General features: G+C 37.0%; 2 protein-coding genes across 2 annotated transcripts in view; one reads left to right on the top strand and one right to left on the bottom strand.

The window, feature by feature from the left end:
• Nucleotides 1-2,700: 2,700 nt before the first annotated feature.
• Nucleotides 2,701-13,284, bottom strand: rhebl1 (Ras homolog, mTORC1 binding like 1). The gene is made up of 8 exons (XM_067459388.1): nt 12,929-13,284; nt 10,781-10,852; nt 9,781-9,848; nt 9,607-9,689; nt 5,739-5,795; nt 5,600-5,647; nt 4,257-4,338; nt 2,701-4,099 (listed from the first exon to the last, which is right to left on the bottom strand). The coding sequence occupies exons 1-8, from the start codon at nt 12,978-12,980 to the stop codon at nt 4,007-4,009; spliced, it is 555 nt and encodes a 184-aa protein (XP_067315489.1). The 5' UTR covers nt 12,981-13,284; the 3' UTR covers nt 2,701-4,006.
• A 13,058-nt stretch (nt 13,285-26,342) lies between these two features.
• si:dkey-43k4.5 (potassium voltage-gated channel subfamily S member 2) overlaps nt 26,343-27,713 on the top strand; it is a 45,103-nt gene continuing 43,732 nt past the window's right edge. The window contains exon 1 of the mRNA XM_067459387.1: nt 26,343-26,593. The gene's annotated coding sequence lies outside the window, so the exon portion shown is untranslated. The remainder of the gene's footprint in view (nt 26,594-27,713) is intronic.

Here is a 27,713-nt window from a genome sequence, read left to right as displayed (position 1 = left end):
CCCGCTCTGGAGGAACCGAACGTGGTTCTCCGATCTGATCCAGCTGTCAGACACAGCCCCATGGCCCATTCCGCTGAGGAAAGACCTCCTCACGCAGGCGAAGGGGGGGATCTGGCATCCCAGTCCCGAACTATGGGCCCTCCACGTATGGCCCATCAACTGGTATCGGGAAACCTCTCTGACAGAGTTATGAACACTATAGCGGAAGCTAGAGCCCCCTCGACAAGGCGGCTCTATACTCTGAAGTGGTCAGTGTTTTCTAACTGGTGTGCCGTCCGAAATATCGACGCACACTCATGCGAAACAACAGAAGTGCTCGCTTTTCTCCAAGAGCTACTGGACGCGGGTTGTTCCCCCTCCACGCTCAAAGTTTATGTCGCCGCCATAGCAGCTAACCACGCTCAGGTCGCGGGACATTCACTAGGGAAAAGTGAGCTGATTGTACGTTTTCTTAAAGGGGCCAGGAGATTGAACCCCCCTCGCCCCCCCTCGGTTCCTATTTGGGACCTCGCGGTGGTTCTAGACGCTATGAAGGGTCCCCCCTTCGAGCCTCTCCAGACCGCGACCATAAAGCTTTTATCACTCAAAACCGCGTTTCTGCTGGCTCTGGCCTCGGTTAAACGTGTGAGTGACTTACACGCACTCTCAGTGAGTCCGTCCTGTCTCGAGTTCGGGCCCAACAACTCCAAAGTTGTTCTTAAACCGAGACATGGTTTTATACCCAAAGTGCTTTCTACCCCTTTTAGAGCACAGGTTATTACTCTGCTTCCTTTACCCGCATCTCAGGGTGAACAGGACGTGAATCTACTCTGCCCTGTCAGAGCTTTGAGACTGTATCTGGAGCGCTCCTCCCCCTTCAAGCAGTCGGACCAACTGTTTGTCTGCTTCGGTGGCCGCACTAAAGGTTGTGCTGTCACGAAGCAAATTCTCTCACACTGGATAGTGGACGCGATCTCGCTGGCATATGAGTCTAAAAACCTGACTTGCCCTATAGGTGTTAAAGCCCACTCCACTAGAGGCATGGCCTCATCTTGGGCTTGGTCGTGTGGCATTTCTTTGGAAGATATCTGTGCGGCGGCAGGCTGGGCCTCTCCGTCCACTTTTATCAGATTCTATAAATTGGAGGTTCCAGCTCTACAAGCAGGGCTTCTCTCCATCCAGGCTCTATCTTGACCCTGTTAAACAGATTGCCTTTAGTTTTGGCCTGTACACATCAGTCCTTAAGCACTGTTCATTTATCATAAGATCCGACTATGTCCGATCAGCCGTTCAAACGAACCGACTCTTCCGGTACTTCATCCCCCTTATAGCTGCCTCTTCGGTGTCTCGGGGGTTATTAACATGTGCTTTGGGCATACTGGGTCAGTCAGCACACACGGCGCTTTACATTGTGTTCCCATACGTAATACGAGGAACCTCTCTCGAAAGGGAACGTACTCGGTTACTTTCGTAACCTCGGTTCCCTGAGAGAGGAACGAGTATTACGTTCCGTGCCGTGTTTATGCTTCTCAGGTATCGCTTCAGTCGATCTAAAAACCTGACACCTATGGCGAAATTAGGGCTTTATATAGCCTCCTGTATGCAAATATAAGCACCTTTTTTCGGCGGGCTTTTGGAACGCCCCCCATTGGCTCGTTCCTCTCAGCCGCCTCACCATAGGTTCTTGCAGTTGCCATGGCCCGGCCAATCAGAGCGCTCCTCGCGCTGGGCTATGGCCGTTCAGCGGCACTGCGCTTTACATGGATACCTTTATTATAAAGTTTTGCTTCATATTCTCGAGAAAAGGAGTTTTTCCCATACGTAATACTCGTTCCTCTCTCTCAGGGAACCAAGGTTACGAAAGTAACCGAGTACATTTTGCCTAGACAAAAATCCAATTCAAGATATCTACAATTATAATTTGACTAGTAATAAATTATTTGCAGATATCTACAAATGTATTTTAGATATCTTTAAATTTGATGAATTAAAGATATCTTAAATGTGATTATGACTAGTCAAAAACCAGTTAGAGATATCTCTAATTATAATTTTTACTAGTAATAATTCAGTTAGAGATATCTCTAATTTAATTATGACTAGTGCAATTGTAATTTGAGATATCTCTAATTAGAATTATGCCTAGTATTAAATCAATTATAGATATCTTTAATTACAATTTCTACTAGTCAAAACTCATTTGAAGATATCTGGAAATATTTTCCAATGGAAGTCAATGGAAGAATGTGACTAGTCAAAATAGCATAGATATCTTGAATGTATATTATGACTAGTCAAATTAACATTGTAGATATCTTCAATCCATATTATGACTAGTCACAATCACATTGTAGATATCTTAATTGCAATATGGACTAGTCAAAATTGCAGAGGAGATATCTGGAACTGGAATTATGACTAGTCAAAACTGATTTATGACTAGTATGCGAAGGTGTATTTAATGCTAAAACGGCTTGCCATAATGGTTCTGCAGCTGCGACTAGAGAATAGGGATACCCAAACCATTCAACTGCGTCACTCTGAATGAATTCCCGCCTTTCACCAGAAGATGGTGTCCGTAGTCCTTCCAGCACAGCGTGGATCGAACAACAGAAGTATGACGAAGTTAAACCATACTCTCCAACGAGTCATTGTACTTAGGTGTTTGTGAGAGATAATCCAACAAACTCTTGAAAGTTGGAAGAACAAATAAACAGAAAACACATTCTTTAAATGTTTATTTTTCCACATACAAAAAATCCATATACAGAAGACCCTAAAATTATAATGAAGGATGTCAAAAAAAAATTTTTAAAAAGAAAAGAAAAACCTGGCACCCTGAACTTTACAGGAAACTGAGAAGGTCCGATTTAAAAGGACCCTTGGACTTCAGTAGTGCTAATTCAATATAGTATGGGACAGGACATTTCGGTATTCATGTCAAGGTACTATTCAATGTCACTAAAGGTTACTAAATATAGGAAGTTGGGAGGATGATGCAAAAGATGTCAAATGCATTAGAACAACAACAAAAAAAAAATCTTCTTCTGGTAGCCAGTGTATTATCAGTCTCAACTCTACAGAGATATTGTTGATGACCCTGCTTTTAAATCAAGCTCATATAAGACACCACAGGGGCAAATTGTTGATCATGAATTGACTGGTCCTTGGTAACTATGTAAATATTAGCCCTCACAGATGGCAAATGGTCTGTATGAAGTTCAGCAGTGTACTAAAAAAAGTGTATTTATTTAATGAAGAATGTCATGGGCACCTTTACAGGTAACCAAGTTAATTTCTGAATCAAAGCAAAACAAATCCCCCACCCCCCACCCCCAAAAGGCTGAATCTCTCAAATATAATTCTAACAACGTCTTAAAGATCTCATATTTACCTTATACTTAAAGTTTAGAAAGAATACAATTCTTGCAGTCACTTGATTGTGTATAAAACCATCAGTGGCAGGCAAAAGTGGATCTTTTTGGGGTTCCGTTTACATCAACTTATATAGTATATACTGACACTGTTCACATACTCCACTAGGAAAGAAGAGTTGTCATATGTGCCTTCTTAATGACAGTCTCTATTCAAACTCAATTTAAACTGACTAGCCATTTAATTTAATTTGGTTACACAAGAAAAGTAAAATTAGTAAATGTGTGTCAGAGGGAGAGCAATTTTTAAAAAATAAAAAATAAAAATGAGAACAACTGTGTATTGTTGAGATAAATTGAGATAGTAGTTGCAGACAGGTTAGTACCTGTCAGATTAAACATGAAATGTCAGTCAACATATCAAAGCTGAAGGTAACAGAGAGGGGAGATTTTAAGTAAAACCTTTTACAGTAATTTGAGTGTCAAAAAGCATCAATATTTAATTCCCAATACTGCATTTTTTTTTTGGGAATAAATGTTTGTTGACGCATTTGGAAATGAATCGGGAGAGGACCTATTTCTGAACTGCTTTGTTATAATTAATGGCAAGGTGATGTGTCTTTTAACTTCAGCATGCGAGTTTACCGCATGCCTTACATCACTGCACACTTCTTCTCCTCTGATGGGGCGTTTCCATCAACTTTTTCCATTTCCAGAATAATCCTCTTGAAAACCTCTACAGCCGTCTGTAAAATGAATGTTCTTTTAAAAAGGAGAACATATACACAAATTTCTAAACTGTACAGAAAACAAATATATGCTTATATAATCAGTCTACAAAAATGTTTTGTTAAACTAACTGTAGGCAAGAAAAAGTTCCTATTCAAGATTCAAAGGTGTTACCTGATTTTCCTTAGCAGACGACTCCATAAAAGCAGCACCCCAAGAATCAGCTAGCTTCTTGCCCTCTTCTGGTTTAATCACTCTAAATAAATAAAATAATAAAAAAAGAAATGACAGAGTGGAAATGCTTTGCCTTCAAAATGGTAGAAAACCATTTCTGAGTCTGGAAGACAATTTTGTAGTCTGAAATGTGATAAATATTTAAGAACTTCTTTTTGCTACATGTATTACAGATGAAAGCACAACAATACATTAAATCACACTGATGAGTGTTTATAAATTTAACGTTACGTTAACTTAATTACAAATTCTTTTTTTGTATTTTACCTAAATTGCACATCACTACCTTACGTTAACAGACAATACAATTAATGGTTTCTTTTCATTTGAATCTCCTGATACCAGTCATTTCAGGTCTGAAGATGTCAATGTTTTCCTATTCAATTAGGAGCAGTACTTTAATGTATAGTTTACCCAAAAATAAAAATTAGTCCATGATTTACTCAAGCTCATCCTAGGTGTATATGACATTCTTCTTACAGATGAATACAATTATGAAAATTTATATGAAAAATTGTCCTGGCTCCCAAGCTTAATAATGGCAGCCAAAAATTTGAAGCCCCCCAAAAGTGCATCCATCCATTATAATAGTAATCCACACGGCTCGGGGGGGTGGGGTTGGTAACAAAGGCCTTCTGAAGTAAACCAATGGGATTTTGTAAGAAAAAAATATCTCTATTGTCTCTATTATCACGCTAAGTAAAATATATAGCTTCCGGCGGACCACCTTCTGTTTTAATCTGAAAAAAGAATGTCATATACAACTAGGATGGCTTGAGAATGAGTACATTTTTTGGTGAACTATGCCTTTAATTATAATAATAAAAATGGGTGCCAAATACGTTCCCAAGAGAGGCTCAGAATGAACGGATTTGTAATCATTCAATTCTGTAAATAATTGAAATAGACCAGTCCCAGGCTAAATTATTAAGATAAAAAAAGGCAAATTATTGATTTTTGTGTAGTATATGCAAGCGTGTCTACTACAGACAATACATGCTAAATAACAACATTATTTTGATAACTTTTCGTCAAGAGCTTATAATGATTATATATGGCAAATGAGACAAATGCCCTTTGAACTAGGATGGGTTTGAAGTAGTTATTAGATTTAATTTAAAATGACAGAAAGGAAATATTACATGGGTAAAATTAGTATTCATCCAGCATGTCCAAATATCAAAAGATTTATTATAATGCCGCCTGTCAAAACTGAAGGGTGTGTGTATGCCCGACCGACAAGTGGTGGAGTGAAATATTGTGAATATATAGTATATGCTTACCTTTCCATGTGAAGATCTTTTTTGTTCCCAACTAGAACAGTAGGTACCCTGAGTAAACATGTAATATTTATGACCATGTTTTATGACCTTGTGTAATATTTTGACCATATGTTCAGATGAGTTTAAAAATCACACTTACTGTATCTTTCCAACCATATCAAGAAGCTTGTCATGTAGAACCTGCACAACTTCAAAACTGAAAACAGAGCGGATTATGTTTACATTTTGCTGGCCTCTAAAAAACATTCAGATCAGCATCTAGGCCCTTACAATCAGAAGGAAAATAGCCCGTATCAGAGTACAATGGTTTAAAAAAAAAATACCACATATTAATACAATATGCATTTTGCTTTAAAATGCACAATTAAACATATTTTTGGTGCCAATCCTGTTCTCGACTAGTGTTTTGCTGGCCGAATTGAAGCCTGTCTAGAACCAGCCCTGTTTCTACACAGACTTCTGCTACAGAAGTTGATACAAGGTGTAATACGTGTCGTTTATGTGACTACATAACCAGTCCAAAAACAAATATGATGTGTCAGTGTTTGTGTAAGTGCACTTCTGCATTATGTTGTTCAAGGTACCGGTAGTCATTCTTGTGCATATCTGCCGGTAAACTGTAGGTACTCTCTTCTGTACTTGCTTGAAACTGAACCGCAGATTCTTTCTATCTCATGCAATTTAATATCTTAAGACCTATACTAATGTAATGCAATGTTATTCCATTGCTCAGTGGGACTGCCATAGGGCATAAGTGGAATCGATTTTTCCAGCCTAGAACAGTTTGAGAATGGAATAGTAGTCAGTAACCTGCACCACAACCATGACAGAGTAAAATGTGTCTTGACAGAGCCAGTGCTCATGGTTTCAGCATTCTATTTGTACCTATGACAGTACATATATAGTACAGTATATGGAGGTTGTAGTGGTTACTTACAACCAAAACAGGAAATGTTTGAACAGTTTTATTTTTACTCTACTAAGTAGAGTATGTTTAAACGAAATTGATATACTACATAAAGAAATGTTTTACAGACGACAACGTTCTCAAAACTATCCCTGCTCACAAGGATTATGATTAAAGCAATGTATTATACATTAGAGCTGCGTGATTCTGGATAAATTGAGAAGCACGATTTCTGGAGATAGGAGATGTCAAATGGAGATAGCGATTCTCCAACACAACTAAACAAAATAAAATGCAAACTAGGTTCTGACAAAATGTTAATAGCTTTAGTCAGGGTAAAACAAAAACATGCTTTGGAAAATTGAGTAGCTCCGGCTGCAATGTTCTTCTGCAAGACGCATGCAGTTCTGTAGCCTGGATGCCAGCCGAACTTAGCCCCGCACACAACATTTTTAGGTCGGGCAGTACGGTTTGGCCTTGCTCCATAGAGGAGTAATTAACTCCGAACAGAAACTGTTCGGACCAATGAAATCATCAGGGCGGGCTTTAGAAGATGACGGATCGATGATAAACAGTAACTTAATCATGCGCTTCATCAAAGGGGCTTGGATTATATTTGTTCAAATCTTAAACGGAGAGCTTGTTTCTATATGCATTCACCTTCACTATTTCTCTCAGAAATGATGATCATGTTGGGTAAGTACTCTGTGTATCATTAAATTATTTTATTTTTATTTACAACACCGGCAAAGATCGTTTATTTTTAGCGCAGGTGCAGACAGGGTTGCCAAGTTTTTACAACAAAACCAGCCAACTACTAGCCCTAAACAATAGCTTCTTGGGGGGTTCTACGGAAGAAAAAAAAAATTATGCTTGGGGGGTAAAATGTGTGTTATTTTGGCAATGTTGCCTGCTAAAATTCGCACTAATGGGTCTATATATCACATTATAGTTGCTTCAAGCCGCGGACATAGAAAACAACCCGCGGGGGAAAAAAACACCCCCTTGGCGTAACGATAAGCAGTGCAATACATGCAACTTTAAAAAAAAAGATGATTTACTCTTATTTTGATCAATACTGTGTCTATAACAAAACTATTAACTTTTATCCCAGTACACTTTTATCACCGTTATTTATGCAGATTTGAACGTTGCAGTGTGATGCAACCCTACTTTCTAAGGTTAACTAAAGTCTTTGTTTTAAACAGTTTCACGTTGTACCTAAGAGAATGAGCAACACCTGTGTGTGTCCACTGGCACGTAACAGAGTGAGCATTTTCAATTCATTTCTATGGAAGTTGAGCTTAAGCTGACGCATGAGCATGAAGCTCAACTTCCATAGAAATGAATTGAAAACGCTCGCTCTGCTTCACGCTAGTGGACACCTGTCATTAACATGAGCAGTGGCAAAATACACGTTGTTCACGCTCCGCTGCTGCTTGCTTTTTTGACACAGGCATAAAAGACATAGCAGAATCATGGTCATTTATAAATAAGATTGAGTGGGTGTATGAATAGAGATTGTGATCTTTCAACTATTAATCATGCAGCTCTATTATGCATGCCAGGCCAGTAGTTGGCAATACCATTTTTTAAAGAAACACTATGTGCCTGTAGCCTAGAAATCTAGACGCACCCTAGCGGCAGCAAATTTAATATGCCGCGAGTTTCATCTAGCAACTCTCAATACATGTCTGGGTTGTAAAACCAAACTCTGGTCAGGCCAATCACATTGTGTATAGAGTCGGTGGGCAGGGCTTAACATAATGATGGCCGAGCTGCGCTTGCGTGCTTCTAGTAAACACAGAAGCTGGCGAACGGCGGTCGAATCAGCTTTGACCGTGACTCTGGAAGAATTGGGAGTTAAGCTTTTCTCTGAGAAAAGAACGGCACTGAAGTCATTCTTAAAAAGGCAAGATGTGTTTGAAGTTTTGCCGACCGGATACAGCGAATGTTTTATCTATCAACGAGCTCCGCTTCACGTTGCTCTGGTTGGTTTTAGTGCTATACAATCGTGTGCAGCGGGAGTTTAAAAGACAACCGTTTTTCCCGCCCCTCGGATTGAGCCCTGTCAATGGAGAGTTTCCAGACCAAACAGCTTGACGTGGGCCTGGCTTGTCAGGCTAATGTGCCTGTAGTCTGCATGCACATCACGTCTCCTTTTTCACAAATTAGTTTTTGTAGTTGACACTAAAGCAATAACACTATAGTTTTCAAAGGTTTGCATTTTTAGGCCCCCAAAATGCAGATATTATGTAAATGAATGGCCAAAACGCATACAAAGTTTCACATTTTCTCCTTAAAGCGGTTTCGTGCAAACAGCACCTCACGTTTAATTAGTAAACTTATTCAACAGTTTAATACATATACCAAGTATAACTCGTGTCCATATCTGGTAAGATGTAAACACGTTATCGCACATTTGAAATGGCGATGACATTCATGATTATCCTTAGAGGGTTTGGTTTTACTTTTACATCTTTAGTAAGTTTGTAGAAGATCTGTTGATCAGTGTTGTAGGTTACTGCACTTCTCCTTTTCCTTCATGTGCTCCTCTATGGATCTGCTGCAAGGACTGTGCATGTGTAGTCCAAATGTTCCAGCCTAATGTCTGACTGCTTCGCCCACTTTTGTGTCTGACTGAATTCACTGCACTAATGGTTCTAGCAGGGCTGTTAATTTAAGAAATGATCAAAGAAGTTGGAAACAACTAAAAATGATGAGTTTGAAACAGCATAAAGATGACAACCAAGTGAAAGTACAACAAATCAGTCGTAGTACACATGCTTCACATTTGTCCATACAAGCTCATGGCTAATAGAGCATACTCAAAAAGAAAAACAAAGTCAGAAAACTACAAAAAAAGATGCACACACAAAAACAACACTGGGTATATTGATGAGTCCACGAATGAAGAACAAAAACAAAACAAAAAAAAGAGTGATTACATACGCATGCAAGTTGGTTTATTTGCATTATTAACCTGTCACTTAAGAAAATAAAATGGGTCAAAATAGACCACACATTTAAACATTCCAGTGTATGAATAAACAAAACAAAAAAGAATAATAACAATGCAAGTAAGAAAAAAAACCCTGACCTTTTCATTGAAGTGACAGAGTATACCAGAACGTAACCATGAATATCCATAGAATGAGACTGGGGGAAAATGGAATACTCATCCTAAACAGAAAAGGGGAGGGGAACAACTGGTATGAAAAATGATGAAGAAAAGAAAAAGATTGATACAGAACAAATGTGTGGCGGGTCTTACCTGTCCAGCAGTGTCAACTAACTGGAGATTGAAATCCTGGCCATTCACAGACACCATTTTATTAAAAGCTTAAAAACAAACAGAAAGATATATTGATTTGGGGACATCAGAAATTTCTATGGGGACCAAATGTCATGAATTTGGGTGGAACAACGTTATAACACAATTTCCACCATGGCTGTTCAGTCACCACACAAACATAAAACTGAATGATAAAATACAATAGAATTCAGAAACGTATTAAATTAAGCTGGCGGGACTGGTATTACTAAACAATAGCAAACATTACTGATCGCTTAATGAAACACATTGGTAACACTAATAAAAAAATTCTGATTGTTCCTTAAACAAACATTTTTATTTTTTATAATAATCCCAATCTGAAAATAAGTAATCATCTGTATTTTGTAATAATGTTTGTTAATGAATAATTAATGTTAACACGTAATGCACACTAAACCTGCATAAACATTAAAATAAACGAAAAAGGCATACATTGCACTAAATCTAAAAAAAAAAAAAAAGTAAGAAGAAAAAGCAAAACAATAAAAAAAGAAACGAATAACACAAACCTGGTTATAATATGTTGTACTATAGATTAGATATCAGACACCATCCCCCCCTCACACACACACACACACACACACACACACACACACACACACACACACACACACACACACACACACACACACACACACACACACACACACACACACACACACACACACACACACACACACACACACACACACACACACACACACACACGTTCCCCCACATAAGTGCCAACGATTCAATGATTGATTGTGCCTTAGGCACCACACTGGCCAGAACAGGCCTAGCCCACTCTCATACTTTTGTATAATACTGTGTTTGAAGCTTCTGCATTAAACAAAACTTAAAATGTAGTCTTTAAATGAGGATCTACTAATAAATACATGTAATGTATTTGCCCATTATGGCATTTTAGAATCATGCAAAGTATTTCAGTACTCACTGTTTTCAATAGTAGGGTCGTAGGAATCTACAAATTGTCCTTCCACAAACTGTATCGTGAGGGAGGATTTTCCTGTTGTAAAATAAATCAAAATGATTATCAAATCAATGTTTAATAAAAATTGTAACAAAACACGTCACAGCTATTATAAGGGTTTTAAATTACATTAAATATTCGTATTATTTTAATAACTGTGAAAAAAAATAAAACTTAAGTAATGAAAAATTGTTGATATAGCTTCTTACTGATCAAGCCATATCATGCATGCAGATTAAGACTTTGTCTAACACAACAAATGTACATGTAATGACAATAATATTTTTTTCTTTTTAAATGGACTGAGTAACTTTATAAATTACAGATGGTGTGGAATGTGCCATCCTATTGCAACCTCTGCACAATTAAAGGTTAAGGTTTCTCAGTCATTTTCATGGATGCGTTTCTGCATTAAATATGACACTGGCTTGATACATGGCATAATGCACTGTGAAAATACACTTTTTGAATGCCAATACTGTATGATTCCATTAAGTCAACATAGTGTATGGGATAATAAAGAATAAGTGGCTTTTTCCTTGGTCCTTCTGCCGAATTTCTAAAAAAAATTTAGTGTACATTTTACTAATGAACCCATGTACTTCACATAAGGGTAATACAGAAGGACAAATCTTATTGAACTTTCTGCTCATTTCTTTTCGGCATCTCTCTGTGTTAAATAATGATAATGGAACTGATACACAGTGTGACCTTGTATCAAAGTACAAAGATTAAAACGTTTGTTCATAACGCATTTAACAATACAAAGTACTATATTATAATAACATTTATAGCATATTTTATCAATTAACCACACAGCTTCCACTAATTAATCTACTGCCATCTTGAGCAATACATTTGCAATTCCTTACTTACATTACCAGAACTTTTACATGCAGTGAGTCATGCAGTTGAACGAATAAAAAGAGAGATATAGTTTGCTGCCCTCAACTTGCAGAAAACTGGCTCCAGTCAGCAAACAACTCCGCAAGAATTGCCAATTCAGATGGCATTACATCAAATAGTATTTTAGCACTTTGAGATTTTGTTTAATATAAAATGCATTATAAATCAAATTTATTATTATTATTCTTAAATATACAAGGATTTCACAGGTCGAAGGGTGTGTAAGATAAACGTGTACATGGGTTGCTATTCATCTACAAATACACACTTTCCACTCACATTTTGAAAAAATTGTATAAAACCAAACAAGACCTTAAGCAAAATAATAAAATACTATATTGATAAAACCATTTGATTTCTATTATGGCATAGTAATTCTTCAAATTTGCCATTTCTGTAACGTTATCAGCCCTCGAATTACAACACCCTTGGGAATTATCCACACGGACAGAGCTAAAATAAATCTCGGTTCATATCGTCTCAAATGTAAAGTTAAGTTACAACAGACTGCTACCGTAACAATTGTTCAAACTTTGACAGAGAAACGCTGACTGAAATTGCAACAGCACAGCTTATTCTTTGTTATCGTACGTCAATTTCACACAACCATTAAAAATTATATTTGAAGTCCACTCATTCTGTATTATGTCAAAATTTTGACAGGGCACCACACTGTTTTCCATTCTACAGTGTAATTTTTTGCGTACCCTTGAAAATGACCTAGAATCAGCGCTTTAAATCCCTTTATGGACACAGCGCCAGCATCGACACGTTTAGCGTAGCGTAGCGTCATTTAAGGTAGAACAGAAATATCTATTTAGCAAATCGAATAATCGGTTACAAAGGAAATGCATCGCGTTACAGAGCACTTTTAAGACATGTTGACATGTTACTAGAACTACCCGATTGATGATATTCGAGTATTGGTGGGCATATCGAGTGTGAGCTGACTGATGAAGCACGTTGCTAATTCCTGCCAGCACCATGCGCTTCTCCATTATGTCGCCAAAAGCTGGTGCGCTTTTAGAAGCTTCTGTACAGCATCGACAGAAATACGCGAATTTGTAAACACGTAAACCTTAAAGTGTCTGGAAACCAGTAATCAGTTAAAATAAAATGTACGATTCAGCTGCAAGTACTCTGCTAACTTAACGACAACACAACAAATCAAATACTTCCTACTAAAATGTATAACCAAACACTCACCAACTGAACGATACCCCAATACAGCAATCTTTCTGTATTTAGGTTGAGGCATTCTTTGAAAATAACCTTTGAACGTCAAAATCAAACAACTGGATGTTAAAAAAGAAATAGTTTATCAAACATTAGAGGTCTATCACGTGATAACAACAAACTTTTCCACGCCCTCCAGAAAGATCTTCATCGTTGTTTCTATCTCATAAAGTGAACTTTTCGGTTTGTCGACGCAGTATAATCAAACAAATTTTTCGTTAGAAGTTAACATTTAAGCATACAGTGACGTCTTAAAACTTCGACGAATGACCTAAAATGCTTATTCACTGCAGTATCGTGTCTTCTTCTTCGTCTTCTTCTAGGTTTAATGGCGGTTGGCAAACTACTGTACTGGTGCATTTCCACCACCTATTGGGGTGGAGTGTGAAGAGTATATAAATAATACAAGTTATTTATTTTAAAATGTTAGAAATATAAGTCATTTATATACTTTATAAGAATTCTAGAACGTTTTAAAAATTGATTTAAAACGGTTTCAGTTATTTTCTAAGATAGATTTTCTGAGCTGGATTCAGCACATGCATCACCCTTTCGAAAGGAAAATATATTTACCAATATATTACTTGAAATATATTTTAATATATTGTAAATATATGGAATAATATATTGATGGTATTATAAAATATATTATATATTCATGTAATACATTGCAAAATATACAAATGATTGCCGCTTTCAATATATTGCAATATATTGAAAAATATAAATATTAATTCCCATATATGTGAATATATTGCCTAATGTATTGCATGACATTTTCCAATATACTGCAATATATTTTTGTTTCGTAAGGGCAAGTAAACACATTTACATTTGCCAAAATCATGCTTCCCTATTATATTCATATATTTATTGATAGCAGGGTATTCCTATTCATACATTCCTTCTACTGCCATAAACTGCTTTTCACAGCCCTTTTTACTTCCCATATGTCTGCAATGTATTTTATAAATCTTTCAGTTTTGGGAAATATAAGAACTTTAGCTGTATAACTGCTTAATTTCCATTCACTTCAACATGAGCATGTACCCATAAAAGCCAACTGTATGGATTAAACTCTTCAGTGTATTCTGTACAACAACAACAAAAAAGTTATTTCTACATATATTTTGCCCTGATAATGATTTTCCACTCAATCTGAGCTAATCACAACAGTTATCGTAAGCATGAACCAGGACCTTCTTGCTGCAAGGCAACAATGCTTACAATTGCCTAGCTTCATAGCAGTGTTGTTATGTTTTGGTCAGTGATATAGGCTACTGAAGCTCATTGTACAAGCCACCAAGCCTTTATATTGGCATTAACACGTTAATTTTAAATGTAACATTTAAAAAAAACACACAAAAAAAAACAGGATTATTGCATTTACCAGTTTGGACAGCGTATTCAGCTCCATTTGATTTCTAAACATCACATGTTCTTTGAAAAAAGTTTTGTGAAACATTTTGGTGTAGCCTATTATTGATATTGTGAAATCCATTGAAGTTAACCATGCAAATTAATAATAATATAATAATTATTTGATTTATAACAAAAAAATGAAAGAAGTGTGTGTGTGTGTGTGTGTGTGTGTGTGTGTGTGTGTGTGTGTGTGTGTGTGTGTGTGTGTGTGTGTGTGTGTGTGTGTGTGTTTGTGTGCGTGTGTCCTTGTTTATATTACATTTGTGGGGACCAAATGTCCCCAAAATAGTAAAACCTGAGTTCACCTACATTGTGGGGAACAGCGATCCCCACAATGTAAATGGATTCATAAACATACTACTCATCTACATACTACACTAGTAATCAACAACATGTATGCTTGACCCTATACCAACTAGGCTATTAAAAGAGATGCTTCCAGGGGTCATAAATCCTCTGCTTAATATTATTAATTCATCCTTTACATTAGGATATGTACCGAAAACTTTTAAGTTGGTTATAATTAAACCACTTATTAAAAAAACGCAACTTGATCCTAAAGAATTAGTCAATTACAGGCCAATCTCGAATCTACCGTTTATATCAAAATTCCTAGAAAAGGCTGTGTCTTTACAATTATGTTCCTTTTTAGAAAGAAACGGTATATGTGAGGATTTCCAGTCAGGATTTTGACAGTATCATAGTACTGAGACTGCTCTCATCAGAGTTACAAATGATTTACTCTTATCATTTGATCGTGTATGTATCTCTCTATTAGTGTTACTTGATCTTAGCGCTGTGTTCGATACTATCGATAACAATATTATTTTGAATAGACTCGAAAATTATGTTGGCATTAGTGGAATTGCATTGGCATGGTTTAAATCGTACTTATCTGACCGTTATCAGTTTGTAGCAGTAAATTAAGAGATGTCACATCGACCACAAGTTCAGTATGGAGTACCACAAGGCTCAGTGTTAGGACTGTTGCTTTTCTCCCTGTATATGCTACCACTGGGAGATATCATTAGGAAACATGCCATTAGTTTTCATTGTTATGCTGACGATACTCAGCTCTATATTTCCTCACGCCCTGACAAAACCAACACGATCTCATGGTCATGCGTATAAATAGTATGAGTGTGAAATCTTGTGGAATGGATACGCCAAAAAGAGTTTTGGCGTGCAAATGCGCAGTTTTTTGCGTGCATATGATACGTACTTTATGGTGTGCATATGACACGTTTTTGGGTAGGTTTAGGGTGGTGGGGTGGGGGGTTCGTATGTATAATACGCTATAAAGTGCGTATCATATGCACGCGCACACCAAAACTCATTTTGGCTTATACATTCCACGAGATTGCAAACTTGTACTATTTATACGCAATTTCGTGAGATTGGGCTCGACAAAACTTACCAATTCACAAGATTAAAGGAATGCATAGCTGATATAAAAATTGGATGAATAGTAATTTCCTGCAACTTAATTCAGATAAAACTGAATTTTTAATTATTGGACAGAAAAGCTACACAAGTAGCAACCTAGAATACTGTCTTACACTTGATGACTGCTCTGTCAAGCCCTCGTCGTCAGTGAGGAACCTGGGTGTGCTCTTTGATACCAATCTTTCATTTCAAAGCCACGTTTCTAGCATCTTTAAAACTGCCTTCTACCATCTTAAAAATATATCTAAATTACGGCACATTCTTTCGATGCAAAATGCTGAACAGTTAGTACATGCGTTCATGAGCTCAAGGCTAGATTATTGTAACGCTCTACTGGGTGGTTGCCCTCCTCGCTTAATAAACAAACTCCAGCTAGTCCAAAACACAGCAGCTCGAGTTTTTAATAGAACGAGGAAGTACGATCTTATTCTGTCAACACTGCACTGGCTCCCTATTAAACATCGCATACATTTTAAAATCTTGCTTATTACTTACAAAGCACTAAATGGTTTAGCTACCCAGTACTTAAGCGAACTCTTAACACATTATACTTAATCACGTCTATTGCGATCTCAAAACGCTGGCCAGCTGGTAATGCATAGAATATCTACAGGTGCTAAAAAAATTAGCATATGTGATAAAAGTTCATTATTTCCCATAATGTAATGATAAAAATTAAACTTTCATATATTTTAGATTCATTGCACACCAACGGAAATATTTCAGGTCCTTTTTTGTTTTAATACTGATGATTTTGGCATACAGCTCATGAAAACCCCAAATTCCTATCTCAAAAAATTTGCATATCATTAAGAGGTTCTCTAAACGCGCTATTAACCTAATCATCTGAATCAACTAATTAACTCTAAACACCTGCAAAAGATTCCTGAAGCTTTTAAAAATCCCAGCCTGGTTCATTACTCAAAACCGCAATCATGGCTAAGACTGCCGACCCGACCCTGTCCAGAAGGCCATTGACACACTAAGGTAAGACACAAAAAGAAATTTCTGAACGAATAGGCTGTTCCCAGAGTGCTGTATCAAGGTACCTCAGTGGGAAGTCTGTGGGAAGGAAAAAGTGTGGCAAAAAACGTTGCACAACGAAAAGAGGTGACCGGACCCTGAGGAAGATTGTGCAGAAGGACCCATTCCAGACCTTGGGGGACCTCCGGAAGCAGTGGACTGAGTCTGGAGTAGAAACATCCAGAGCCACCGTGCACAGGCATGTGCAGGAAATGGGCTACAGGTGCCGCATTCCCCAGGTCAAGCCACTTTTGGGCTACAGAGAAGCAGCACTGGACTGTTGCTCAGTGGTCCAAAGTACTTTTTTGGATGAAAGCAAATTTTGTATGGCATGTCATTCGGAAATCAAGGTGCCAGAGTCTGGAGGAAGTCTGGGGAGAAGGAAATGCCAAAATGCCTGAAGTCCAGTGTCAAGTACCCACAGTCAGTGATGGTCTGGGGTGCCATATCAGCTGCTGGTGTTGGTCCACTGTGTTTTATCAAGGGCAGGGTCAATGCAGCTAGCTATCAGGAGATTTTGGAGCACTTCATGCTTCCATCTGCTGAAAAGTTTTATGGAGATGAAGATTTCGTTTTTCAACACGATCTGGCACCTGCTCACAGTGCCAAAACCACTGGTAAATGGTTTACTGACCATGGTATTACTGTGCTCAATTGGCCTGCCAACTCGCCTGACCTGAACCCCATAGAGAATCTGTGGGAAAGTGTGAAGAGAAAGTTGAGAGACACAAGACCGAACACTCTGGATGAGCTTAAGGCCGCTATTGAAGCATCCTGGGCCTCCATAACACCTCAGCAGTGCCACAGGCTGATTGCCTCCATGCCACGCCGCATTGAAGCAGTCATTTCTGCAAAAGGATTCCCGACCAAGTATTGAATGCATAACTGAACATAATTATCTGAAGGTTGATTTTTTAAATTTATTTTTTATTTTTTGTGTGTGTATTAAAAACACTTTTCTTTTATTGGTTGGATGAAATATGCAAATTTGACTATAAAATTGTCCTATAAAAGACCTGAAATATTTCAGTTGGTGTGCAATGAATCTAAAATATATGAAAGTTTAATTTTTATCATTACATTATGGAAAATAATGAACTTTTATCACATATGCTAATTTTTTTAGAAGGACCTGTACTTTACAGACATCCCTGTAACTGGTGGGTCAAAGGTTAATCATCATTAATCCCGCAATGTTTAAAACAAGACATGTAGACCTCCTTTCAGACAATTGTATTCACAAGACTAAAAGCCTTCCTGCATTTCTGTCTGACAGGAAAGGTCTGGATACAGTTCCTGATGGGTTTCAAATCTTGGCACTCAGTATAGGGGGGAGATTCAATTATGTATTGTATTCCCTTAATGGCCTGGTCAGAGCACTGAAATGTGCACAGAGCCTACAAATCTTTGCCGCCTGCTTCTGTAAAGAAAATCTTTGAGAATTTATTCTTCAAAAGGAAACTTTCATATTTCAATTAGGCTTGGCAAAATTTATTAAAGCTGTTTAATGCAGCATTTAATGCAGTAAATAATACATTTCTTAAATGCAGCAGTTACAAAAAATCAGATACAGTTGGGATTCAGTTAACAGGGAAGCTAACATGGTAATAGCAAATTATGGACTTCTGTAGCAGCATAACAAATGGATATATGGGCATATGAAAAGACTGATCCTCAGAAGTCGTTATACACTAACAGCCCTGGGGAAAAGTAAGCATACAGTGTATATGTTCCTATATGTTACCAACATACCTCAGATGGAGTCAGTGAGGTAAGTGCATAGAGCAGACCTTGTAAAGGGTAGTTCACCCAAAAATTTAAATGATCTCATAATTGACTTACCCTCAAGCCATCCTAAGTGTATATGACATTCTTTATTCAGATGAATACAATCAGAGTTATATTTAAAAAAATCTCCTGGCTAATCTGATATGGTAAAGAAAAAGGTAGTTATGCTTTTTTGTGAGTTGAATACGGAAAGCAGTATACCAGAAGCTAGTTTTTATTTTTTTATGTATTACATATTATGAATATTTTTTCTTACAAAACCCATCCATTCGCTTCAGTAGGCCTTTTAGGATTTCTTGTATAATGGATGGGATACACTTTTTTGGACTTTTTGGGCTGCCATTATAATGCTTGGATTAGCCAGGACATTTTTTAATATAACTCATATGTCATATGCACCTGAATTAAGGGTGAGAAAATCATGGGGTAATTATCACTTTTGGGTTAATTATTTCTTTTAAGTCTGTTTGGTTGGATCACAGGGTTTAACTGAATTTTGTTCAGTTAAAATATGAGTTTTGTTAAATATATAAATGTTTGTGTTTAGGAGACAAAAAACAACAACAAACAACAACAACAACAACAACAAATTAGATCCAGGATTCTTGTCAACCTTGCTACTATTTGCCTTGTGCACAGCAACACCAGATTACTCCCAGGGCTAAAGCATTGTAACTCTAGTAGACTGTAGAGACAATCAGTATATGGTTCATACGATAGGCTTATGATGCTATTGGGAAATATACCCTAGTATGGTCAGGTTTAGGGTTACTTAAGGGAGTGGGGTTTAAGAATAGGAATCGATCAGGCTGCAGCCTTAAAGGTGAGGGTAAAAATCTAGCAGAAAGGTTGGAATTTGAAACAAAATCAGCTGTCTGCATGCATTAGTGCACCAGTTATTGTACATGTGCTGCAATGGTTGTAAATGGTAATTTTGAAAAAATATGGTATAATAGAAAAAATATATTTCATTTCTGTCACATATTTCAAAATATTGAAGATTTCTGTTTGAAATGTATTTAAAAGATTTATATAAAAAAAACTGTTTTATTTGTTTATTTGTTTTTGTTTGATTTTTTCAAACTATAATAAATAATTTACATTATTTTTTGCATCTAACGAGGTTGACCCATATTGAGTGACAGGCGAGGGCAAACACTAATTTCTCAGAAAATGGAAGAAGCAAGATGGCACCCAGACATGGGCAAAACATGTTGAACAGATTTGTTGGTTAAATGGAGGAGAGCAAGGACTCAATATGCAGGAGAAAATGGGCTCTTTATTATAAAAATCAAACAAAACAAGAAAAACAAACAACCCCGAGGGGGAAAAACAAGTCTTGACTTCTCTTGGCTTGTCTTGGAAATAGGCATGTGCCGATATCAATTTTTCTGTTGTGATTAATTGCTGAAGCTTTTATCACGGTTTACGATATTATCACGATATTGAAATAAGTTGCAAAAAAGTGTTGTCATAGCATAACAGCTTTAAGAAATATTTTTGCAATAACAAAAATAACTGAATGTTTAAATACAATAATACAATGCACCAAAAAGCTCTGGGAAAATATTAAGGTTTTAATTTTTTTCAGAGGTGTAAAAGTAAAATTTTCAAACAGATTAAAGTGCAAAAGAATTAGGCTATAAAGAACAACAGGTAACAAAATACAATACGGTCTCATTATTTAATGCATTAACTAAGATTGAGCAGTAGCTACATTTGTTACATAAAGTATTATGTTTTTGGTAATGTTGGTTAAGAAATACTGATCATTGTTAGTTGTATCTTAAGTCCATTAAAGTTCTTTTGATTTTGATTTTAATGTTATTAAACAGTAACTAAGAAATTAACATTACTTAGAATAATTAATTCTTTATAAGTATTTTTCATTGTCAGTTTGGTAATAATGAATTAACATGTTAACTAATGAAGTCGTATGTCTCAAAGTTTTACTGAACAAGAACAAATAATACAAAAATGATAATCATTAGGGCATGTTGTAGTCCAGATTAAAACATAAAAATGTTTAAGTTTGAAAATAAATAGCCTATTAAGTCTTTAAGTATTAAGTATTTGGTGCTGTGATAAACAACATTGAGATAAAAAACGAATGGCTGTTTTAAAAACTTCACCAGTCCCTCCAGGATTTCACGATATTTTTTTGTGATTTTTGCGATCAATATGACTGAATTTGTGGAGGTAATTTCGAGAAATTTGCGAAAAATTTTGCGATGTTTTTTAAAAAATAATTAAGATACCACATTTACCATATTAGGCCTATGTATTATGTTAGATGCACAATAGTCATACACAACAATAGAACAAACAAAATGGACAAATCTTGTTTATTTTGGTATCTTACAAAAAAAGGCCAATGGTGTACTATTAGCTTTAATAACATGATCGCTTAGGGTGGGAAATATCTGGGAAAAGTAAATACAGCAATAAGCAATTGCCTTAGGCTATATAAAAAGTTCTCAAATAATTAATTACGGTAATCAAGTAAACAGTCAGTAATAAAATAAGAACTAATAAACAAATGATATGAGGACAAATAACTACAATGATGAATAAATACAAAAATGCTTTTTTAAGTCGTTTTTTTATCGTTTAAGTCAGGCTACTGTTGTTTTATTTTTTTCAGTGATTGTTATTTGATAGGTAGCCTAGGTTGCTTTCACTTTAAAGATTACTGCCAGTAATACACGGACCCAATAGCCTATACTGACACACTTCCCAAACCTATTCCCTCAAGACACTGCCAAGACGGACATTTAGACACAATAATGGGTGTAGGCTATTTGGTTCTGATTGTTCAAGGGCATATAGCCCTTTTAGAACAGATCTGTATACTCGCGAACACTGACAGCCGTCAAACAATCCTCCGCCTGACATCGGTCCGTCACCGTGTGTCAGGAGCGAATTAAAGGCCATCTTTCAATTTAATTTTATAACTAATTTTATACAGAATATTGTATGAAAATGTCAATTTAAAAAGACATATATAAGAATACATATGTTTTACAACACCCACGCGCAGAAATTAAGAAAAAAAGTGCCTGTTCTAAGCTACGCTCCAAAAACCCGCCTTTTCCCAGAGAACGCGTCATATGACGCAACGACAGGCAAACATAGGCGCTGCAGCCCTGGCTCTCATTGTGGGTTTACGTAGTCTGAGAGGTGGAAACAGAAAATAGAGATTTTCGTTATCGTAATTATAGTTATAGTAGGTTTGAGTCGTCACAATGGTGAATTCTGTTGTCACAATGGTGAATCAATAAAAGATCCTTGTTACAATGACTGTATTTACATGAACAGCATATTCCCTTCCTAGCCGAAAGACTAACTGCTTTCATACACGTATTCCACAGTACATGTGAGCTCATTTACATTATGTCCGTCGGAAATACTAAGAGGTGAGTAGTATAACAGCCGACTAAGGTCGGAATTCCAGCTGTCCGGTTATGTTGTTCAGATATACGGCCCAAACGCTTGACATCTGCAGAAGCAGAACATGCGGAGCGGACACCTAGGTCTAAAAGCAGTTAATGATTAAACATCAGCTAGCAATTTCTACAAAATTTCACGATAAACTATGTTGTGTAGAAATGCACAGAATGTCTATCCCTATCTGACCGTCACAGATGTAAGCTATAGCCTACATCCTACAACATTCATTTAAAATCTGGGATCTAAATTAATTATTTTAAGACACATATTGCTGGCATAGATGGTGACAATCTACATGGATGCTTGAAAAACAACAAAGTCGACAACAATATTGCTAAATATGATTTATTAAAGATACTGCAATGTGATAAACATGGAGACAACGTTAGCCACAATTAGCTATAACGTTACCCTGTGGTCACTCACCAAAACCCCTTTCACACTGCACGTCGGACCCGCAATATTCCCGGAACATTGCCGGGTCGCCTTCTGTGTGAAAGCAACCACGTCGCTGAATTAATTACCGAACTGAACCCGGGTCGGAGACCTAAGCCCCTTTCACACTGCGATTCCGGCAAATACACGGATAATGCGACCCGGCATTTGTTCCCGGGCCGCTAGATTTGGTGCATTCACACTGCCAGCGAAATACCGTAATATGTGCGCTTTCACACACAACGCTTAACGGTCCCGGGTCGAGTTGACACGTGACATTCTGATGTGACGTATAATGGCGAGCGATCTCAGCTTCAGCGCAGATAGTAAGGAGCTCCGTGGTCTCGACTTGTGTCCAGTTTGCACACATTTCTGCTTGTTTAATTTTAGTTTCTTTTATAAACGAACACTCTCTGCGTTTAAAACACCGACTAGCTCTTCTGGCACTGCAGGGTTGTATTATTGAAAAACCAAGCTCTAGGAGTCGCACGATAACTACGTACACGTTGCGGCATTAGTTTCGGCTTTTGTTCACACAGCGCTCGTCCCGGGTCGAATACCGCAATATTACTAGGTCCCCGACCCGGGTCGAATTCGGTAATCAATGCCGGGACGTGGTTGCTTTCACACAGAAGGCGACCCGGCAATGTTCCGGGAATATTGCGGGTCGGACGTGCAGTGTGAAAGGGGCTCTAGTAACATTGCGGGGTTCGACCCGGGACGAGCGCTGTGTGAACAAAAGCCAAAACTAATGCCGCAATGTGTACGTAGTTATCCCACAACTCTATCTCTCTCCTCTGTCCATTTACCCTTCCCCTTAACTCTCCCTGACCCCTCTCTCGCCCAGGCGGCTCATAATTATACGGCAATAGCCCATCGTAAGAGTTGACATTTATCCCAACTGCAACCTCTTCGCTGTCTGACTCCATTACATAGACTGTAAAAAAATAGCTCCATTACAAAGAGACGATGTTTACCGGCCGTTGCGTCACTTCCGATCAGAGCGTTTTTCACAACGGAATAATTTTACTCACAATTTCTTTTAAAAAACTGTTTTAATGCACATTTATGATTAATTTCTTCACGCAAGTCGAGTTCCTATACTATTTATCTACACGTCCATTCACAGTGATCTTCAACTTGAAAGATGGGCTTTAAGTTCGTGGTATACAACGCTTTTATTAACTCTTTTTTTAGTGTTATCGGGCATATCATACTTTTATTTGGTCATTCATCCATCTAGAGTAGGCCTAATCAATTCGTCCGGTCCTGGCACTTAGGCCTATGCGAGACGAGATGGCAGGCGAGAAAGATTTACTTTCGCTTTTACAAAGACACACTGTGCAAGCACCCCAACATCTGTAATCCTCATGAAAACAATGTATTTAAGCTTTAAATAAATTAGAGATGGTTCAGTTAGATATTTATTTTGTTTATTTTTTTTTGTTTGTTATTGAAAATACATTTTTTGTGATTATTTTGCGGTGAAATGGCAAATTATGCAGGATCGCAAAAAAAGCGACATTTTTCTGATTTTGCATTGTATTCAGCGATTGCAGAATCGCGAAAAAACTGGAGGGACTGACTAGCGCTTACTTTTGTTTGCGGGGTTTCGGGGTAACCGCTGCATTCTGCAGTTCATCAGCGCCCTCTGCTGTTATTGAACGCTTCATTCAGCAGTGCGTCTCCTTCACACGTTCATGTGCTTCTCATTTCCATCTCAGCACGTGTCTCTTTCACGCAGAATACAGTACAGTGGTGTTGAGCATTTATAAGGTTGATGGGCAAAGTATTCTCGAGTATATTATAATTTTTTTTAAATAATTGTTAATAAATTATTATTAACAATATTTTGAAGTGCCCACGATAACAATATCGTGCATATTCATTATCTAATCGTTGCCAGTAAGTTACTGTGAATACGTTTTACAGTAAAGGTACTGTACTTCCATTTACAGTATTTTATGTATACATTCTGAAATCAAACACAGTTAAATACTGTGATTTTAGTTGTATTTACAGTAACTTGCTGGCTAATCTTTGCCAGTAAGTTACTGTGAATACATTTTACAGTAAGGGTAAGGGTCACTGTAAAATATAAAACAATTAAACACTGTGATTTTAGTTGTATTTACATACAAAAACATGCAGGAAATAAGGTGGGCGGTGTTAGCCAATCGACATGAGCACATGGGACAAGAAACACATGAACATGTGCTCACACCAAACGTGACATGAACATGCACTCACACAAAACGTGACATGAACATGCAGCTAATGAAAACTCATAAGCTGCATGTTCACACAAAACATGACAACAGGAAAGCATGCAAAAGAATGTCCAAATCCCAACACAAAACCAAAGCATGCTCAAAGCTACACGCTCACAGAAGACATGCAATATAGTAGTGTCAGGGCTCTGTCACAAAACCAAGGGGAAGCTAGACCGAAGTGACAGAACCCTGACAAGATTAGTCTGATATATTTCCTTAAAGCTGGCTTGAAACAGAAGTTGCAATAGTCTTTTCTTCCCTATTGTGGTGTATAAATGAAAGAAAGAAAAAAATAGGGCAGAACTTGATTCTGTCCATCAGGAATTGATTGGATTGTTGTCATTTGCTATTGCGATCTCATAGGACAGCAAGGAACCTGGGGGTAGTGTTTGACAACCAGCTGAGCTTATCCACACAAGGCCAAAGAATAAGGCACTACAGTAATCTAACCCAGTTGAAATGAATGCATGTATAAGCCTTTCTATGTCAGCAAAAGAGAGAAAAGCAAAGTTTCTCAGATGGTAAAAAAAAAACACAATTTTAGAGATGTGTTTTAAGAGTGCCTCAAATGTTAACTGTATATCAAAAATGACACCAAGATTCCGCACCGGCTAAATTTCTAAGCAGCAGGCTGCAGTATATTCTGACAAAATTCTGCCGCTCATGTGCTTACTCCTCAGGAACACATCACACCGGTGCTTTCATGGTTGCACTGGCTTCCTATAAATGCAAGAATTGATTCATTTAAACATACAAGGCACTGCATGAGACTGCACCAGTGTCAGATCACATCTTTTGTGATCTATTTCTTATACAGCAGCACATTCTCTCTGTTCTGCTAGCTTTCTTTTACTTCATCAGCCTTCATGTAGCCTTCAACTCAAGACCATGGGGGAAAGAACTTTGTCACTCAAAGCCTTCATGCTATATGGAATGTGTTTCCTCTTACCATCAAAAACACACCAACGTAACCTGGAACACTAAAAAGTTGATAGACACATTTATTTATTTAAAGCTGTTTTTGTTTTAATTAATTGTTGAATTGTCTTTGTTGTTATATATATATATATATATATATATATATATATATATATATATATATATATATATATATATATATATATATATATATATAGGCTATTGTGTACTACAACGTTTTTGTGGGCTTTTTGATGTAGCTTAATTTCTCTTTTGTAAGTTGCTTAGGATAAAAGCTAAATGCTTATCTGTAATCACAGATTGCCCCACCCTTCCGCCAGTAAATACGTCATCATAGAAGAGATGTTGCAAAAGGGAGGAGAAATTACTTTGATTAGCCTGATTATGAAGTGAGAAAATGATAATGTCCACAGATAAGCAAGCTATTGCAATATTCCATATTAATTGGATTTCATGGTGACTAGCAAACTCCCCCCGTTTCTTAAACTGTTCCGTCTGGCTTCCCAATAATGCGTCTCGTCTGGTTAGCAGGATATGTAAATACGTTCATTCAAGAATTCACGTTCCTATGAACTGCAGTGTTTGACTGCTAGGGTGTGTTTCCGCGCCTGACTGGACAAATGCGCATCATTTCACATCGAAGCAACAGCAGGAGCGCGGGGAAATGAGCTAGTGTCGGCTGATGAGCAATTTGTTGCGAACCGAGAAGATAAACTGAAATTAGAGGAATACACTATTTACAAAATCTGAATATAGATTACTACAGATCATTCGATTGATACTTTTTGCCATCTTACACATGCGCGGTAAATAAACGAATGAAAAGAAAACAAGTGGAGAACAAACAGTAACGTCTGTGGTAGGTTTCATTTTTTAAATTATAAATATAACCTTATGCTGATGATGAGGAAGAACATTAAAAGCGGATATGTAATTTGCTTTAAATTTCATGTTTTGGGTTTCTGCTCTATCAAAACATATTAACAGCTTATTAGATAGCATGCCTTTAAAACAAGGTTAAATAGAAGCGCATGGCGATATACCCAGCCAGTACCCTATTTGATTATGAAATCGGAACGATTTGTGTTTGAGGGCATAACGATACAGTTTCTTAACAACTGTCAGAAGCTTTTGATACGCTTTCAATAATACAGTGCTTGCTAATGTCTAGGTCAAATATGTGTTATTTATTTATTTATTTATTTATTTATTTATTTATTTATTTATTTATTTATTTATTTATTTATTTATTTTTAACTTTTTTAATGTTAGCTAAAGGCTGTAAGCGTGTACAGTGACGTGCTATTTGGACGGTAATTGTTTTACTTAGGGACGGTTAGGATTTGGACGGTTAGGTTAGGTACATGGTTTTGAGGGTTCCTTCGTTTAGCCTACTCATTCGGAAATATAAAGGCTAATTTATTTAAAACGATAGACTATCCTTTGACCACTACCAGTTGCGCTGTTTGCTAACAGGCTACGTATTTTAATTAGTGGAGAACATATACTTCAAAATAAAAACTATTAACTTTTGTGCAAATTCAAATGCATTGGTGTGTCTACAAAAATCTCATTAACAAACAGACACAAAAACTTTGATATTCAGCATCATATAATGTCATAGATTGTTATTTTCCAGAGACACAATATTAGATCAATTATCTCTTAAATTTTAAACTAATTCTCACACATGTTGATATTTAGATGAAATGACAAAATTAAAAATAACGCTGATCAGAAGTGCTGAGATGAGATTTTATGCCATCTCTAAGAGAAAAAAAATAAGATGAGGGTGAGAGGAGCTCTGCTATAGGGCAAGATGTACACACACACACACACACACACACACACACACACACACACACAAACACACACACAGAGAGAGAGAGAGAGAGAGAGAGAGAGAGAGAGAGAGAGAGAGAGAGAGAGAGAGAGAGAGAGAGAGAGAGAGATAACCTTTTACAATTTAGATTTTAGTT

The sequence above is a fragment of the Pseudorasbora parva genome, chromosome 12 (assembly GCF_024679245.1).
Source record: "Pseudorasbora parva isolate DD20220531a chromosome 12, ASM2467924v1, whole genome shotgun sequence".
NCBI classification, from domain to species: Eukaryota; Metazoa; Chordata; class Actinopteri; order Cypriniformes; family Gobionidae; genus Pseudorasbora; species Pseudorasbora parva.
Note: the sequence above shows the minus strand (reverse complement) of the source record. Positions and strands in the feature narration are given on the sequence as shown.